Source organism: Siphateles boraxobius, unplaced genomic scaffold (genome assembly GCF_051911475.1).
Source record: "Siphateles boraxobius isolate OS27281-9 unplaced genomic scaffold, OSU_SipBor_1 26, whole genome shotgun sequence".
NCBI lineage: Eukaryota > Metazoa > Chordata > Actinopteri > Cypriniformes > Leuciscidae > Siphateles > Siphateles boraxobius.
The window spans coordinates 13,005,245-13,024,009 of record NW_027508876.1 but is presented as its reverse complement, the minus strand read 5'-3'; the positions used below and the strand labels follow the sequence as shown (position 1 = coordinate 13,024,009).

The 18,765-nt window shown below is 42.5% G+C and overlaps 1 protein-coding gene across 3 annotated transcripts in view; it reads left to right on the top strand.

Moving 5' to 3' along the window:
- The window catches only part of pou6f2 (POU class 6 homeobox 2), a 156,285-nt gene that overhangs the window by 13,838 nt on the left and 123,682 nt on the right, over positions 1 to 18,765 (top strand). For 2 of the 3 annotated variants that reach the window (XM_077244355.1, XM_077244353.1), the window contains exon 1: positions 13,678 to 13,927. In XM_077244355.1, coding sequence (XP_077100470.1) covers positions 13,768 to 13,927 — 160 coding nt within the window. In that variant the 5' untranslated portion in view covers positions 13,678 to 13,767. Of the gene's footprint in view, positions 1 to 13,677; positions 13,928 to 18,765 lie in introns of those variants that run through there. The other variant, XM_077244354.1, reaches the window with a different exon arrangement.

The window sequence follows — 18,765 nt, the reverse complement described above, 5'->3', positions numbered from 1 at the left end:
GCGGTATATATTCCGGGGCGTCAGAATGTGGGAGCAGATATTCTGTCGAGACAGGGGCTGAGGCCCGGGGAGTGGAGACTTCACCCAGAAGTGGTGGAGTTCCTGTGGGAAAAGTTCGGTCGTGCTCAGGTAGACCTTTTCGCATCATCAGATTCAACCCATTGTCCCATGTGGTTCTCTCTAACGCACCCAGCTCCTCTCGGTCTGGATGCTATGGTGCAGGTGTGGCCGAGGCTGCACCTGTACGCCTTTCCCCCGATATCTTTGCTTCCGGGGGTTCTGGAGAGGGTTCGCCGAGAAGGGGCTCGTCTGCTATTAGTAGCCCCTTATTGGCCGACCAGAGTTTGGTTCTCGGACTTGGTGTCTCTTCTGAACGGCTCCCCCTTGGAGATCCCAATCAGGGTGGACCTCCTGTCTCAGGCCGGGGGCACGATATTTCACCCTCGGCCGGAGTTGTGGAAACTGTGGGCCTGGCCTCTGAGGGGGCCAGGCTCAGGGAGACCGGTCTTTCGACCGATGTTGTAGAAACCATTCTTCAATCCAGAGCTCCTTCCACGAGAAGGCTGTATGCGCTAAAATGGAAACTTTTCACCACGTGGTGTGTTGAACGTCAGTTAGATCCTGTTAACTGCCCTGTTGGTTCAGTTCTTGATTTTCTGCAAGACCGTTTCTCGGCCAGGTTATCTCCTTCCACCCTAAAGGTTTACGTGGCGGCTATATCTGCCTACCACACCCCTCTGGGGGGTACTTCTATTGGGAGAAACCCTCTAATTACTCGCTTTCTCCGTGGTACATTGAGGTTGAGACCTGCACTGCACTCTAGAGCACCGGCTTGGGACTTGGCCATTGTACTCGAGGGTCTGGCTTTAGCTCCCTTTGAGCCCATCGAGGAGGTTTCTGAAAAGTTCCTCACTCTAAAGACTTTATTTCTCCTTGCTATCTCATCTATCAAGAGAATTGGTGATTTACATGCTTTGTCGGTTGCTCCTTCATGTCTGGAATTTGCACCTGGTATGGTGAAGGCATTTCTCTACCCCAGGCCGGGTTATATTCCTAAGGTCCCACTGAATGTTGGATGCCCAATAGTGCTGCAGGCCTTTTATCCTCCACCCTTTAATACCCCTGACCAGGAACAGCTTAACCTGTTATGTCCAGTCCGGGCTTTAGATGCCTACGTTCACAGAGCTGCCCTGTGGCGTAAATCTGAGCAACTATTTGTTTGTTTTGGGTCACTCAAGAGAGGATGCCCTGCATCTAAGCCGGTTATGAGTAAATGGATAGTCGAGGCTATTTCATTGGCTTATGAAGCGGCCGGACAGCCTTCACCTATGGCTGTGCGGGCCCATTCTACTCGGAGTATGGCGGCCTCTATGGCCTTAATTTCGGGAGTTTCCCTTCTTGACGTATGTAATGCGGCAGGATGGTCCTCTCCGCATACATTTGTCAGGTTTTATGACCTTGACCTCTCCACTCCTGGGGCGAGGTTGCTTACTTCTTAGTGTGCGCAGGACCTCACACAGAACGGGCATTTGTCATTATGGCGTAGTGGGTATAGGGTTCCCACCGCGTCTCAAACGCAGCTCGAGTTCCCTTGAAAGGGAACGTCTCAGGTTACGTATGTAACCCTGGTTCCCTGATAGGGAACGAGACGCTGCGTTTGCCTGCCATACTTCCTGCATACCCTGATCGACTTGCTTCAGGTTTTTCAGAAGCTATCGCGGTCTGATTTCAGGGTTGCTTTATAGTTTCCTGGTCTATGACGTCACCTATGTCGTAGCGGGCTTCCATTGGACTGATTTTACACGTGCTTCACGACGTAATCACGCAGAGCGTTCCCACCGCGTCTCAAACGCAGCGTCTCGTTCCCTATCAGGGAACCAGGGTTACATACGTAACCTGAGACGATTTCACATCTTAATATTATTCTTACTGTAATATAAAGCAATGAGCCCCCTTTTTCACAGACAAGGATTAAGCTAGTCCCAGACTAAAATTTAGTCTAGTTTGAGCTGTCTTAACTGAAAGCAGTTTTCAGTTTTGTCTCAAGATGCACACAAGTAATGTTTTTCTAAGGCACGTTTATAAAAGCTTCTTAGATTGCCTAATTTAACTCTGGCCTATAATCCAGGCTTAATCTAAGCCCTGTCTGTAAAACCAGGCTGAAATCTGTATGTATTGTAGGCTATATTTGAGAAAATGTGTCTTTTAAGGACCCTGAGACTGTCTTTGAAGGATTCTTTTAGCTTAAAGACAAATAATCATTACCTGATTCATGAAGATAAACGGAGGATAAGATAGCTTCCGTAACATAGTCAGGCAGACAAAAAAACACCCCAGACTACGGGGTGTCATTGGTTGTTGCGTTAAATGTTACCCAGATACAATAGTGCTATTTTCTGATTGGCTAACAACACCAGACGAACAACACCAGAGGAGACGCGCTTGAATTCATGCCTGTTCCACAGTGAGAGCGGCGCCGCCAGAGTTTTGGGCGCTGCGGCATATTAAATATATTACAAATAGTTTTTCAGCGTGAGAAATACAATGTGTGGCGGGAGAGCGTGACAAAAGACCGAAATGAGTGACTGTCACGCTCAATGCGTGACACTTGACAGCCCGCGATTTTAAGGAAGTGGGGGTGGTGGTGGAAGTGACGTATATGCCGTAAAGCAGTCGAGTTTTGTAGTTCTCTTTGTTCGCCGGTTACTACCCGAAACCCAAAGTTTAAAAGTACGATTAAAAACGCTACAGACCCCGTCAGGCTATGGCAGACGTGTCATTCAACCTATTGTAAGTCGATGTACCATCACAAGAGACTTGGAAATATATTATGAAGGTTGAAAAGTTACCTGGTGTTACTTTAAGATATGTCAGTGACATCGTTTTTTCTAAGGGACATTTAAAATGTCCTAATTTAACTATAACTTACTCATGGCTTAACCAGGCCAGAATGTATTATTGATTGTTTAAAACAAATGAGACAATTGGTAACACTTAACTTAAAGCTTTTACTTTTAATGCATTATAAAGGTATTCATAATATACGTTGTAATTAGGGCTGAACGATTATGGAAAATAATCTAATTGCGATTTTTTTAACCAATATTGCGATTGCGATTTAATATCTATTACTTTTTAAGTTCTTTACCTTCTGTATTAGTCGACAAAGAAAAGCAATAAATCATTGTATAGTAGGGATGGGAATCTATAGGCAGCTCATGATCCGATCTACTTTTTTTCTTATTAATTAATCTTAATAACACTTAAAATATGTATTTAATTACATGTGTAATACAAACTTTAAAAAAAATGTATATATATATAAACACATTTAATTAAACCAATTACATGTTAAGAATTTTAAATAGGCTATAAACTAATATAGCTTCAAAATATAAGAGCTAGTAAATAAAGAGGAACAAAAAAAAACATTACAAGCAATAAACAAAGAGTGCTTTCAGTATTTAAAAGTAGGCTGTCTGAACGTTTTCCATTCAAGAGCTGGAGTGATCCCCCCCCCCCCAAGTTTATATACGATAAGCTGCATTCACTCTAATGCAAATATCTCTTTTGAAATTGTAAATGTGGTTTGTCTTGTTGGGTTAAGATATAACTGACCGTGTTTACATTAATTTCGCGTCATAAAAGCATTGTGAGATGCTAGTACATTTAACTAATGAGTCGCTCACAGCCGCATGCACGAGCGCTCTTCACAAAGCGTGCGTAAGTATTTTCAAATGAAAGCAGCTTTCTCAGTGATTTTTATATTTTTAATATATAAGCCAACTGCATTCCAAAAGACAATAAAATAAATAATGCCTATGTGGAGCATTTGTAAGGAAAATTCCGGCGGCCAAGACCGCGTACTGCAAGAGTAACATCAAAGCGGCAAAACCTGTGCAATGAAGCCCGCGACTCACTGTCCTTGTAATTCGCTTAAACTCCGAACTTTATGAAAGATTATTTTTCGGAAGGTTCGAGTAGTGTCGTGTGTGTGTGTGTGTGTGTGTGTGTGTGTGTGTGTGTGTGTGTGTGTGAAATTAGAGAAATTAGAAGTAAGCAGAACGGTTGTTCCTAAGGCACGCGCAGCGTCATCACGCATCTGCGTTTAAAAACTAACTGTCACGGTTCATGGATTCATTGACTCGCCCTCGCTAGGTGTGTGCGTGTTGTGTGAATGGGCGCGGCTCATCAGCACGGCTCGTTATCTCCGCTGATGAGCTGATCAGCGCCAGCTGTTTTGAATGAGAATGTCCTATATATTGTTTGTCATGTTGTCTGGTCTCTGTCAGATGGTTGTTGAGGTTCACGGATTACTCACCGTCCTTTCTCCTTGCCCAGTGTCTGTTCTCCTGTATTTTGGACTCTGCCCTGTTCTGAGGAGCGTCAGCCGTTTCCAGTCTGTTCCTGATCCGGTGTTTTCCGCCTCGTTCTGGGAAGCAGCAGCCGCTTCCAGAGACTGTTCCTGATCTGTGGTATCTGCCCTTTTCTGAGAGGATTCTTCTGTTTCCTGCCTTGCAGTCTGCCCACGGAGTCCTGTGTTACCGAGCCTGTGTTCTGTCGCCTGTCTGTCATCCACTGCATTGTTTGCCACTACCTTGTGTTTAATAAACACCTGTATTCACTCGCGATTTTATCCACGACTGTTCTTTCGTGCCGTGACAGAACCATCTGACCACCTACATGGATTCAGCGAGTGCAGCCGAGGTCGGGAAGATGGTCGCCGAGAACCACGCCCGCATGGATCGACAAGATGAACAGATCGGATCCTCGGGTCGGGCGATACAGGCTCTGGTAACACAGGTGTCGGAGCTCACCTCTCAGATACAACGTCTGAGAGGTCCCGCTGCGCCAGCCCCGCCCCCGCCTGTTCCCCCGGAGTCTCCGAATTTCAACCGACCAGAGCCGCGCATTCCCACTCCGGAGAGGTATTCTGTGGAACCAGACCTGTGCAGAGCGTTTTTAACAAAATGCTCTATTTTTTTCTCTCTCCAGCCTGTGACGTTTTCCTCTGAGGAGAGTAAGGTGGCACTCGTTATGACGCTGCTGTCTGGACGCGCGGCTCAGTGGGGAACAGCGGTGTGGCAGAATAGACACGCTTGCTGCTCCTCGTTCCAAGCACTCGAGCAAGAGATGAGGCGCGTGTTCGACCGCGCGGTTGCCAGACGGGAGGCGGCCCGCCATCTTGTCGATCTCCGTCAGAATAACAGCTCTGTTTCCGACTATTCCATCCAGTTTCGGACATTGGCCGCCGAGTGCAAATGGAACGAGGAGGCGCAGTGGGACCTTTTCCTGCATGGGCTGGCTGACCGTGTTCAGAAGGAAATTTACACACTGGAATTACCCAAGACTCTTGATGGACTGATTGAACTGGCAATCCGAGTCGATGCACGCCTACAACAGAGAGGAAATCGACAGTTCCAGACTCCGAGGGTGGAGGTCGCGGAGTTTCCCGGTTTCAGAGTAACGAACACGGTCAGTTCCTCGAACGATCCGGAGCCCATGCAGGTAGGTCGAGCTCGACTCTCCCGGGAGGAGAGAGAACACCGCCGCTCGAGGGGTCTGTGTCTTTACTGCGGGGAGGCCGGCCACTTCGTTTCCACCTGTCCTTTAAAAGGCCAAGCCCGGCGGTAGGACGGAGGCTACTGTCGGGCGGACTTTCCTTGACCAGACCCTCGAACGCCACCCTCCTCCCGGTGAGACTCCAGTGGGCAGATCATTCCTTCAACGGCCAGGCGCTGGTGGATTCAGGAGCGGAGGGAAACCTGATGGACTCGTCGTTGGCCCACAAGCTTCACCTCCCCATCACTGCCTTGGACCACCCTATCACCATCCACGCACTAAATGGACAGGAACTCCCGGGCATCACTCACATTACTGGGCTCGTCACACTCATCACTTCGGGTAACCACACTGAGAGGATTTCACTCTATCTCACTCGGTCACCTCACGCTCCCCTTGTCCTGGGTCATCCGTGGCTGGTGAGACACGGACCCCGGATAGAGTGGGGACAGAACTCTGTGTCCAGTTGGAGTGAGAAATGTTATGCCTCATGTCTTTTGTCTGCTGTTCCGTCTGTTTCTCGTTCTGTGTTGCAGGAGGAGCCAGTGAACCTGTCTAACGTGCCACCTGAGTATCTAGACCTGAAGGAAGTGTTCAGTAAGTCCCGGGCTGCTTCTCTTCCTCCGCATCGTCCTTACGACTGTGCTATAGATTTACTGCCAGGTACGTCTCCGCCTAAGGGCAAGTTATATTCGCTTTCTGTTCCAGAAAGGGAGGCTATGGAGAAATATATTTCTGATTCTCTAGCAACTAAGTTCATTCGCCCCTCCTCTTCTCCAGCGGGGGCGGGATTCTTTTTTGTAGGGAAGAGGGATGGTTCTCTGCGACCTTGTATTGATTACCGGGGGTTGAACAACATCACGGTAAAGAATACTTATCCTTTGCCGTTGATGTCTTCAGCTTTCGAGAGGTTGCAGGGAGCATCAATTTTCACAAAACTGGATTTACGTAATGCATATCATTTGGTTCGCATCAGGAAGGGGGATGAGTGGAAGACCGCGTTCAACACCCCCAGGGGGCATTTTGAATATTTGGTTATGCCGTTTGGGCTTTCCAACTCCCCAGCGGTCTTCCAGGCACTCGTCAATGATGTGTTGAGAGACATGGTAGATCAGTTCATATATGTTTACCTGGATGACATATTGATTTTTTCTTCGTCTCTCCAGGAGCACGTTCAACACGTCAGACGAGTGCTTCAGAGGTTGCTAGAGAATGGGCTTTTTGTCAAGGCGGAGAAATGCGCGTTTCATGCACAGTCTGTTCCTTTTCTAGGGTACATCATCTCGTCTGAGGGAATACGAATGGATCCTGAGAAGGTTAAGGCTGTGGTGGAGTGGCCAAGTCCAGATTCCCGTAAGGCCCTACAGAGGTTTCTGGGGTTCGCCAACTTCTACCGGCGTTTTATTCGCAACTTCAGCCAACTAGCCGCGCCTCTGACTGCCTTGACCTCCCCCAGAACGGTGTTCAGGTGGTCAGACACAGCTGAGGCTGTGTTTGCTAAACTTAAGGGCCGCTTCGTTTCAGCCCCCATCCTTATAGCCCCTGATTCATCACGTCAGTTCGTGGTGGAGGTCGATGCATCAGAGGTGGGGGTAGGAGCAGTGCTGTCCCAGCGTTCTCCCACAGACGACAAGATGCATCCCTGCGCGTTTTTTTCCCGCCGCTTATCGCCTGCCGAACGTAACTACGACATCGGTAACAGAGAGTTGTTGGCAGTCAAGTTAGCGTTGGAAGAATGGCGTCACTGGCTAGAGGGGTCGGGGGTACCTTTTATCGTCTGGACCGATCACAAGAACTTGTAATATATCAGAACTGCCAAAAGATTGAACTCCAGGCAGGCTCGGTGGGCACTTTTTTTCGGTCGTTTTGATTTTGTTCTCTCGTATCGCCCGGGTTCCAAGAACATCAAACCCGACTCATCTCGTTTTTTTGACCGTTCCGAACGCCCGTCTACTCCCGAGTGCATTTTACCCGAGACCCTATTTGTCTCCACACTCACATGGGAGGTCGAGTCGAAGGTCAAGTCGGCCTTAGAAGGGGTAACGCCTCCGCCCGGTTGCCCACCGAATCGCTTGTTTGTGCCGGAGGGATTACGGTCCGACGTTATCCAGTGGGGGCATTGTTCCAACGTGGCTTGTCATCCAGGAGTTAATCGTACTAGTTATTTAGTCAAGCAACGATTCTGGTGGCCACTTATGGCTCGTGACATCCACAGTTTTGTTTTGGCTTGCTCGATTTGTGCCATTGGTAAGACTTCCAATCGACCTCCAGATGGGTTACTTCAACCGCTGCCTGTCCCTTCGAGACCCTGGTCCCACATAGCGCTAGATTTTATTACCGCCCTCCCACCCTCCCAAGGTAACACGGTCGTTTTAACCGTGGTGGACCGGTTCTCTAAGGCGGCTCATTTCATCCCCTTGCCCAAATTACCTTCAGCCAAGGAGACGGCGTTGACAGTCGTAGACCACGTCTTCCGTTTACATGGCCTCCCGGTGGACGTGGTCTCCGACAGGGGACCCCAGTTTGTGTCCAAATTTTGGCGAGAATTTTGTAGATTGCTGGGAGCGACTGTCAGTCTGTCCTCAGGGTTTCATCCCCAGAGCAATGGCCAAACCGAGAGAGCCAACCAAGATTTGGAAAGGGCGTTACGATGTTTGGTCTCCAAGAATCCTTCTTCCTGGAGTCAGCAACTCTCTATGGTGGAGTACGCGCACAATACGTTACCGGTGTCGTCAACGGGCCTATCTCCGTTTGAGTGTAGTGTAGGTTACCAGCCACCAATTTTTCCCAGTCTGGAATCCGAAGTCGCGGTTCCCTCCGCCCACGCCTTTATCCAGAGGTGTCAACGCACGTGGATCAGAGCCCGTGAGACTCTGCTCCAGGTGGGTGCACGCACCAAGGCTAAGGCCGATCGCCACCGGTCTAAACCTCCCGTATACGTCGTTGGTCAAAAAGTGTGGCTTTCAACCAGGAACATTCCGCTCCGCTCCGTTTCTAATAAACTTGCTCCCAAATTTATTGGCCCATTTACTCTCACCAAGATCATTAGTCCGGTGGCAGTCCGCCTCAACCTTCCTCCAGCGTACAGAAGGATTCATCCCGTTTTCCATGTATCTAAAATTAAACCTGTGTTTCATTCACACATTAATCCGCCTGCCCCGGTTCCCCCCCCGCCGCGACTCGTAGATGGGGAACCAACGTATTCGGTTAATCGTATACTGGATTCGAGACGGAGGGGACGTGGATTCCAGTATTTGGTGGACTGGGAGGGTTACGGTCCGGAGGAGAGAAGTTGGGTTCCTGCCAGGGACATCCTGGACCACTCCCTTATCGATGATTACAATCGACAGGTAAGGGTGTCTGGGAATGCCAGGCGGCATTCCTAGGAGGGGGGGTACTGTCACGGTTCATGGATTCATTGACTCGCCCTCGCTAGGTGTGTGTGTGTTGTGTGAATGGGCGCGGCTCATCAGCACGGCTCGTTATCTCCGCTGATGAGCTGATCAGCGCCAACTGTTTTGAATGAGAATGTCCTATATATTGTTTGTCATGTTGTCTGGTCTCTGTCAGATGGTTGTTGAGGTTCACGGATTACTCACCGTCCTTTCTCCTTGCCCAGTGTCTGTTCTCCTGTATTTTGGACTCTGCCCTGTTCTGAGGAGCGTCAGCCGTTTCCAGTCTGTTCCTGATCCGGTGTTTTCCGCCTCGTTCTGGGAAGCAGCAGCCGCTTCCAGAGACTGTTCCTGATCTGTGGTATCTGCCCTTTTCTGAGAGGATTCTTCTGTTTCCTGCCTTGCCGTCTGCCCACGGAGTCCTGTGTTACCGAGCATGTGTTCTGTCGCCTGTCTGTCATCCACTGCATTGTTTGCCACTACCTTGTGTTTAATAAACACCTGTATTCACTCGCGATTTTATCCACGACTGTTCTTTCGTGCCGTGACACTAAGCTCAGACTCGATTCGTAAATTCTCTGAATCGATCCAGAATTGTTGTAGAGAGAATAAATAACACAATATCACATATATTAAAAATAAAATGTTCTTTCCTGTATGCCAGACCTATGCGTAGCGTGCTAAGTTGATGCTTGATCTGCAGACTGCTTTTCTCTCGCGTGTCACGTGACCAGTGTAATCGCAGCTTTTGCGGTTACAAAATCGTGTTTCATCATATCGCGATATTATCGCAAATTCATTTAATCGTTCAGCCCTAGTTGTAATGCATTATATCTTTTCATAAATAATTGTAACCAAAGTTAAAATGCATTATAATATTTGCTGATTCCTTGTTACATCTGAAACTGGTTGTTGGTCATGCGTTTTAAAGGTGTAACATACCTATTATAATGTATTATATGTGTGGTTACAAGTATTCATAAGACCATACAAAGCATAAGGGGCTTTACAAAGCATAATTAATGAAATATTTTTTTAATGCATTGTATAAAGGCTTTAAGAGTGTTACTGGACAATCATTCTGAAACATTGATGTAACATTTAAATATTATGTCATTAATACTGTTTCCAATAATATTTAAACTATTATTTAATTTATTTTAATACTATATATTGTATTTTATGTAATGACACAAGGACATTTTTATATCTTTTGGTTATCGATAATTAGGTGAATGAGGAAACAGAGAAGGAAGATATAGGGAAAACATTGCTCAGCAAATGGCATGTGTGATCAGAAGACTATTCAGGGGTCTTTGGACCATTCTAAGACACTTTTTGTGGCCCCGGGGGACGGCAGAGGCCCTGGCAGCTAAGGCCATTAACAATTAGCATGGATATCTTATGAGGAAAAGGGCCAGAAATGACCCTCAGAGTAGGCAAAGGAGAAAGAGAGGGAGAGGGACTCGAGTGCTTTTTCTTGTTTCTCCTCCTGTGTGGCCGAGAGGGAGTAAGGCGATCTCAAACACACACGCATACAGTACACACACATTGACACGCGCACACACTCCCCAGGTCCCTTCACATATGCTCTTTGGCATGAAGAACTGCCATGGGAGCCCCTGTTTCATTAGTGTAATTAACTGTGAGAGAGAAAGCGAGAAAAAAGGAGAGAGCAAGAGAAGGCGAGACTTTGAGGTTGATGCTATGACTATACATGGATTATTTTATTATATATATTAAAAAAAAAATCTGTGATAGACTTGTTCTGGCACCAGCAAATAATGGACACAAACAGTAATACATTTTTAAAATAGAAGTTTAAAAGACTAGATGTAAAATTACACTACTGTTGAAAAGTTTGGTAAGATTTTTTAAATGTTTTCAAAAGAAATCTTTTATGCTCACTTTTAAGGCTCTTGATAAAAAAAATACAGTAAAAACAGAAGTATTGTGAAATACTATTACAATTTAAAAATAGCTGTTAAAATATTTTAAAATGTGAAAACAGTGATACATATTTTTCAGAATTCCTTGATGAATAGAAACAAGTTATGTGTCCTTTCTAAATATTTAAGAAATATTTGCATGTGTATACTGTATATATATATATTTATATATATATAAATAATCTTTTTTCTTAAATGTGCCACAGATGCATGTGTGTGTATTTATATATACAAAATAATTATACACAGCACACACATATTATGTAAACACAAACTTTTATTTTGGATGTATCACGATTAATTGTTGCCCAGCACTACAAAATAAAACATTCTTTAACAAACTTACTTTTAAATGGTAATGTTTATTGAATTACTACAAAATAATAAAATGCATTGCAACTAGCAAAGACCAATAACCTTACCAAGCATCTAGATCTTACACACCTTAGCAACTGTATAAGCACCCTGGCAACCAATCGTGGTGAAAACAAGCACTTTCTTCAAAACATGCCAAAATCTGGTTATAACTTTTGGAAAAATTCCCATTTTCTCTTCCCTCATTTTTTTTCCAGTAATTTTCCTTCTGTTTTATTGTGCCCTCTCTTCTTCAGCAGCCTGTGGTGAAAATTACATTGTATTGCATCCTCTCAGGCCTGTCCCCCCTCTCCTCTCTCTCTCTCTCTCTCTCTCTCTCTCTCTCTCTCTCTCTCTCTCTCTCTTGGCCTCTCACAGCTCTCATTCAGTCAACAGACTGTAAAGAATAAATAATAAAAAAGTATTGATTATTTTGATGACTTCACAATTCAATTAGGTATTAATTTTGCCCTCCACTGGACCTATCAGGCAGCTCAAAGGGGAAAGAAGGGATGGGAGGAGGGAGGGAGGGATGGATGTTGTGACTTAAATGAATGCAGCATTAGAGGCTCCCTCGTTCGGCAGCGTTCCGAGATAGAGGGGCACGTCGATGCGTTGGTGAGTCGCTTGTGCATAAGTGCACTGAGGAAAAACTCCAGTGAAGCGATGACAGGAGACATTGTTGCAAAGCATATGAGTATTGACCATGTGGGCCGCACCACAAATGACAGCTTAAACTATTCCTATTGATTAACATTTTCAGAGATTATCATGTGTCATATCAAACTCGCATACACTCCATCTGATAAGCACATTAACAGAAGCCCCACGGGCTGCCATTCATCGACCCTCCTGAGGTCGGGGCAGAATTAAGGGGGGGGGGGGGTAGAAGTCCCGTGATGGCGCTTGATTTCCTCCATTCCCCGCAAGGCTCGATCCAAACTGGTCATCTGACCCCCATCTCAGACTCATTTGGACAGAAATGACTAAATAAGGGAGCGTGAAAAGAGAAAAGCAGCTTTTTTTGCACTCCCCATGTCTACACATTTGTTTGTGCGTCTCACCATCAGAAGGTGTGGGGGGAGGTACTTCTGAAGCGCATGAGAGAGAGAGAGAGAGAGAGAGAGAGAGAGAGAGAGAGAGAGAGAGAGAGAGAGAGAGAGAGAGAGAGAGAGAGAGTGGAGGTGACATCTCAAGCAAGTCTCCAGAGGCAATCCCAGGCTCGCACCAGCAGTGCTCACTTGATGTATTTGCGTTATCCAGACTGGTTTTTGGGCTTTGTGACAAGCATGCACTGAATGATCTCGCATCACACTCTGGCATGCTCTAACTGCTCTTGGATTTTAGCAAAGTAAGATTTTTGGAGCGTTAAAAATTCTAATATTTTTCTCTTTCATCTGGAAGCACCTTTCTGGTAAGTTTCATGTTGTCAGAACTTTTTCTCGCTTCTATCTATTGATTTAAACTTTACTTATTGTATTTATTTATTTATTGAACTCTTTACGTAAATTGTCTTTAAATTTGTTAACACTTTAGTTTAGGGTCCAATTCTCACTATTAACTAGTTGCTTATTAGCATAAATATTACTAGGATGTTGGCTGTTTATTAGTACTTATAAAGCACATATTAATACCATATTCTACAACCCTTAATCCTACCCAATACCTAAACTTAACAACTTCCTTACTAACTATTAATAAGCATAATTTGGGAGTTTATTGAGGCAAAAGTAACTGTTAATAGTTAGTTAATAGTGAGAATTGGACCATTAACTAAAGTGTGACCTTAATTTTTATTTAGATATCTTTTATTGTCTTCCAGTGAACTCCTAGGGTTAATACTTAAAATACTTAAAATAAAACAAAACTTATTGGGTGAGAACAATCTGTGTGAATATTAAGAGACTATGTAAATCAAAGTTAACTGAGTTGGGTCATTACATTCTCAATGAAGTGTTTCTGATCCTTTCTCAAATATATTTGTATTCTTGTCATGACCACCAAAAACAGGTTAAAAAAATCAACATTTTAACTCTCACTTGCATTCTTACTGTTAAGTGTGCAAAAAGTTTGGTTAATTAAAACAAAACACTTTTTTGCTTAACAAATGTGCCACATTTATATGTAACTTAAGTGTTCTATTTTAATGCTGATGGCTCTTGGGTGATACTCTTGAAAATGAGTCATTTGGCAAGTGGAGCATTTTTAACCAAAATCTTTTCAAATTTCTGCCATCCACAAGAGCTCTTCAGCGCTACAACCAGTAGCAACAGCCAGAGTACCCTCAAAAAAAAAGAAAGAGAGAGAGCAAGCGCTACCATTGAGAGTGTTAGAAGAGGTGGTGAGTTTCAGAAAGCAAAGAGAGAGAGAGAGAAAGCGAGGAAATGAACGGACATATGTGTGCGTGAGACCCAGTGAGAGTGAACCAGTGCGTACCAAAGCTAACATCACTTATTTTTCCTCCCCCCCCCCCTCATTGTCATCCGACCTGATCTTTCCTCCAAGATCCGATGATCACAGGGCAGCTGAGCAAACCCCTGCTCCCCCTGCGTGCCGATATGGACGCCTGCGAGCTGCGGGATGACGACAAAGCGGCCAGCCCGGACAGCGAGCTCAACGATGAGCCCTTGCTCCTGTCAGCTGACACAGACTCGGAAGAGAAGATGTATGGTGAGTCCCAGCCTTCATCGTCCTTGTTATTGTGACTGACACCCCGGGGTCATGTGCAGGGGAACTTAACACCAACGAGTGTGTTTGTTTGTTTGTGTCTGCGAGATGTTGTGGTAGAAAGTGCTGGAACAGAGCAGGTGAAAGTTGTGGTTCAAGTGTATTGTGTCTCTTATTCGTTTTGAAATGACCTCGAATTATGTCTCATAATTCCTTAGATTTCAGTTTGTTTGTAACATATTATTTCTATTGAGTGTTAATGTTTAGAAAGTCCAAATGAAGTTGTTCTTTTAAGTTTTCTCTGTGTATTTGAATAGTTGATATTTCATAATGCGTTTTACCGGCCGATCTGTCAAATTTCCACTGTGGAAAGCTTGTGGAGGAAGTGTCCTTTTCCTGTGACGCTGGTGGGGTGCAGCCATGAGGTATGTGGGCACCAGTTTTTTTGTTGGTGTTCATAAAGCAGAAAAATGTGACAGAATCTGGGGCAAATAGGCAACAGGAGACGTATAATGCACACGCACACACACCCTCGCGCACACACTCATCTGTCATACAGGGTGACATTTCTTCACATTTGAGATCTCCTCGGCTTAGGCTGAAGATAAAATGAGAGAAAGTGAAGAGGCCTGAGGGAGAGAAATGTGATTGTTGTGGCTCCACGGCCTCATGAGGAGTTCAGATCTAAGCAGACTGATTGTATATTCTTGATGAGGAGCAACTTAAACCCTGAATCTCTTTAAAAGATGCTGCATACATTCAAGAGTGACCTTGTTGTTATAATAATAATAATATAATAATAAATTGATACAGTGAATATTATTATTTTATTACTAATATTGTAATATTACTAATATTATTATTAATAATATTTATTATGTATATGTATACTTATATGAAAAGATCTGTTTCAGTGCAATACTGTTTCAAAAGTTTAAAATTGTTAATATACTAGATGAAGTGTAATTTCAAAACATTAAAAATGTATTTTATACATTAAACAGGCTTTTTAATTATGCTTTATCTTTTCTGAGTACTGAGCATACTTTATCGAATTTTGGCTTATTTGATGAGCGCTGACAAAATATTTGCCTTTAGAATCCTTCCACTACTCAGCAGTGATGTAGTGTGTGAAAAGACAGGTTTCCAGCCCTTTGGATTGAGCGTGCATTGATGGACTGTTTGCTGTGATGGTCAATTTTGCAACATTAATGATACTTTTTAAGACTCGCGTAACCTTGCTGCTGGCTTCTTTCAGACAGAATTACATTTTTCAATTTGAATAGAAGTCAGAAACACTTAAACCATTCAGAATGAACCTACAATTGTCTCAGTTTGAATTCCTGCTGTTAAGCTTATAGACTCCAAACATCACCTTTACATTTTTTTCTTTTAAGACATTCACCCTTATATTTCATTTCCTAAAGTAACATGCACCACACAGGAATGTCATAACTTTTGGTTTTTTCTTGCGTGTGTCTGTCCTTTTCTGCTCTATAATCTTCTACCTTACAGAAATAAAGAAATTTTCTGTTGTGCTTATATATTTAATTTGTGTGCATAATTCTGAATTCATTTCAAACTATTTATTCTTACTGATGAATGCACTTTTAATGACAAAACAAAGAAGCACAAGTGCGGACATGCACTCCACCACTAGAACATTTGCAATATGCATTTTATTAGAAAATTACTTTAATGAAAGTGAGTCAACATGTTCTCAAAGATGCTTTAAAATATTTCAAATAAATATAAAAGGGCACATGCATAAAAACGAGCAAAAAAATAACATCCAGCCAGTATAGTGACCTCCTCAGAACACTTACAGTCTATAGAAGTGTTTTGCACTCAGCCTTGAACGTGTTCTGCTGTTACTCGCATTCATCTCTGTAACACATAATTAAATGTCACATTAATATTTCTAAAGCTTTTTATTTTGTTTTAGTTGATACAATGTAAAGTCAGGGTGGATTCTGTGGTTTGATATTCAGTAGCTGTGACTGCATCCCCCTCTTGTCTGTGTTCACAGTTACACTGACTGATGCCCGTAGGGAGCTTTTCTATTGCTCTCTATGTTAGAACTAACAGTATTACATTAGTGACACTAGATTTGGACCCCCTGCAACTTACCTGATTAGAAAAAACTTTTAATGCAATTAGAGGACTTTTTATATCTACATTAAAATCCAAACTATTAATTTTTCACCATATCCTCTGTAGGTTGTTACAGAAATATATAATTTTCCATTTTGTTATTTGTTTAAAAAATAATTAAAGTTTTATTAGTATGTTGCATTTGTTGATTATTGCAATCAATATATTTAATGTAGAAAAATTATATCAGGTTTAAATTAGTATTTTCTTTTTCTTTTTCTGAGGTCGTAATGATGCATTATGAAGCTGAATTCACATTGTTTTTTTTATTCTATAATAACCTTGCTTTTGATGAACTGGCTCAGGTCCTCATTACAGTCCAGTTTGAGCTATCACTGAAGCTGTGTTACATTAAAAGAACAGAATAAAGAGTATTGCTTGGTGTTTTGAGATGAATTATACATCAAACATCGGCTACCCCCTTATGTGCACCAAACGCACATAACAAGAGTGTATGTGTGTGTTTGCGTGGGGTGCATAGTTTAGACGCGGTAGACAGAATTTTTTTTAGAGAGAATGGATTTGAGAGCGGGACTGCGGGCGGGCGAAGTGTAGGCTGTCACCACGGTGATGGTGTGTCACCACGGCGGGTCTTTTTGCTGATTTGATTTGGGGAGTTGGGGTGGGGGGTTTTGGCAAGGGGGGGCTTGTGTCTGATCCCCGTCCGAACTTCTCTGTCAGGTCCTGATCAGTCTTGTGGTTCCTGCTGTCAGTCTGATGAATTTTTTAGAATATCCCAAGGCAAGAAAAGCCCAGTTACTGTTTTATAATGCCAGTGTTACAATTTTCTTTAATAAGCATCAAACCTACTTTTGCTTGCTTGTTGCTTTTTCTCTTTACGCTCAGCTTTACAGCTCATTGTCTATCTGTCAATCTAATCCTTTTTGTAAAAATCTTACTTTTTTTGCACGCTTAAACATACGCACGGGCGCACGCACAAACATTTTGATGTAGGCGCATTCTTTTTCAGACCTTTCTTACTGAATTAATACATTTCTTATTTTTTAGTATGTGGTCAGCCTAGGTTTAACATTACTTAAAAATATGACCCTTTCATTTTAAGGCCACCAAATGGAGCATCCCTTGCTCTTTTCTTGCCCCGTGAGAGGTACACCAGGCAGGGGCCGTGGGCAGTGCCAGGGGGCTGCTCGGGGCAAACGGGCACAACTGAATCTGTCCTTGGGCACAGTTGTCCATCAGTGAAATGTTTGAAAGGTCAATGTAGTTTGGTTACAGAAAGAATTGAGAAGGAAAGGTGGGAAATAACAGGAAAAAGAAGTGCAGTTGATATTGTTAACTTTGGTGTGCTTCTTTGGTACTTTTTTGTTTAATTTGTTTAATAAATTGTATTGTTTTTGTATTTTTTATTAAGTATGTAAAATTACTTTTTGAATAAAAAAGATATACTGTGTTTATATATATATGTATATATATAAATATATGTATGTGTATATATATATGTATATATGTATATGTATGTATATATATATATATATATATATATATATATATATCAGGGGTGAAACGGTACATGTATTTGTCCCAAACTGTACGGTATGGACGTCCCGGTTCAGTGCAAGCAGTCGCACGACAAATACAGTCAATCACAGGCGATCCAAACTCCAATCCAGAAGGGGGCACGCACGTTAATCCAACGCCGTTTGCTACCATGTAGAAAGCGCAGAAGAAGATCAATCGCTATTTTTTAGGGCTGCGCAACGATTAATCGCATCCGAACTAAAGGTTTGTGTTTACATAATAAATGTGTGTGTACTGTGTATAATTATTTAGTATATATACACACACATGCATGTATATATTTGAGAAATATTTGCATGTATATACTATATATATATATTTATATATAATTTATCTTATAAATATTTATAAATATTTTATATATAAATAACACATTTTTTTAAATATATAAATGCATGTTTGTGTATTTATATGCCAAATAATTATACACAGTACACACACATATATTATGTAAACACAAACTTTTATTTTGGATGCGATTAATCGTTGCCCAGCCCTAATATTTTTACATCTCTCAACTAGTGAAAGGAACTGAGGAAAGATATCAATAAAACAGCTTGAGAATATCATCTCACGTAGCATTACATTTACCTCAGGCATTTAGTGTTGACAGCATGTTAGTTCGCTTGAGAAATTAACTCTAGAAAGAAGCATTTTGTATGCACTATATTAGCCTATTCATTATATTTACTTAACCTGTTGGTAATGTCTTGATTATTTAATGTACGTTTAAATACATTTGTCATGAAAACAAGTTATGACAGCCATTGTGTAAATGATTATATTTCAAAAGGGATAGGAGTACAAAATTAACTTTATAATTACGGTAGATTTAGTAGTTAATGCAACACCTGTCTTATGTGCAATTTACATGTTTTTTTATTTATTTGAATGTTGATTATTATATCTAAAAATAAATAGCATCTGAATTTGATAATTTGGGCTCTGTTGTTTACCTTTAATATTATAGTAATGTGTAAGGGCTCCCTGTGTAGTTTACAGCATTAGCTAAGATAGATATTTCTATCCTTAAGAAATTAAGTGTTAATGTGCTCATCAAATGGAGTGTATGCGAGTTTGATATGACACATGATAATCTCTGAAAATTAAGAAATTTTTATTTATAATTGAAATTATTAAAATACAGA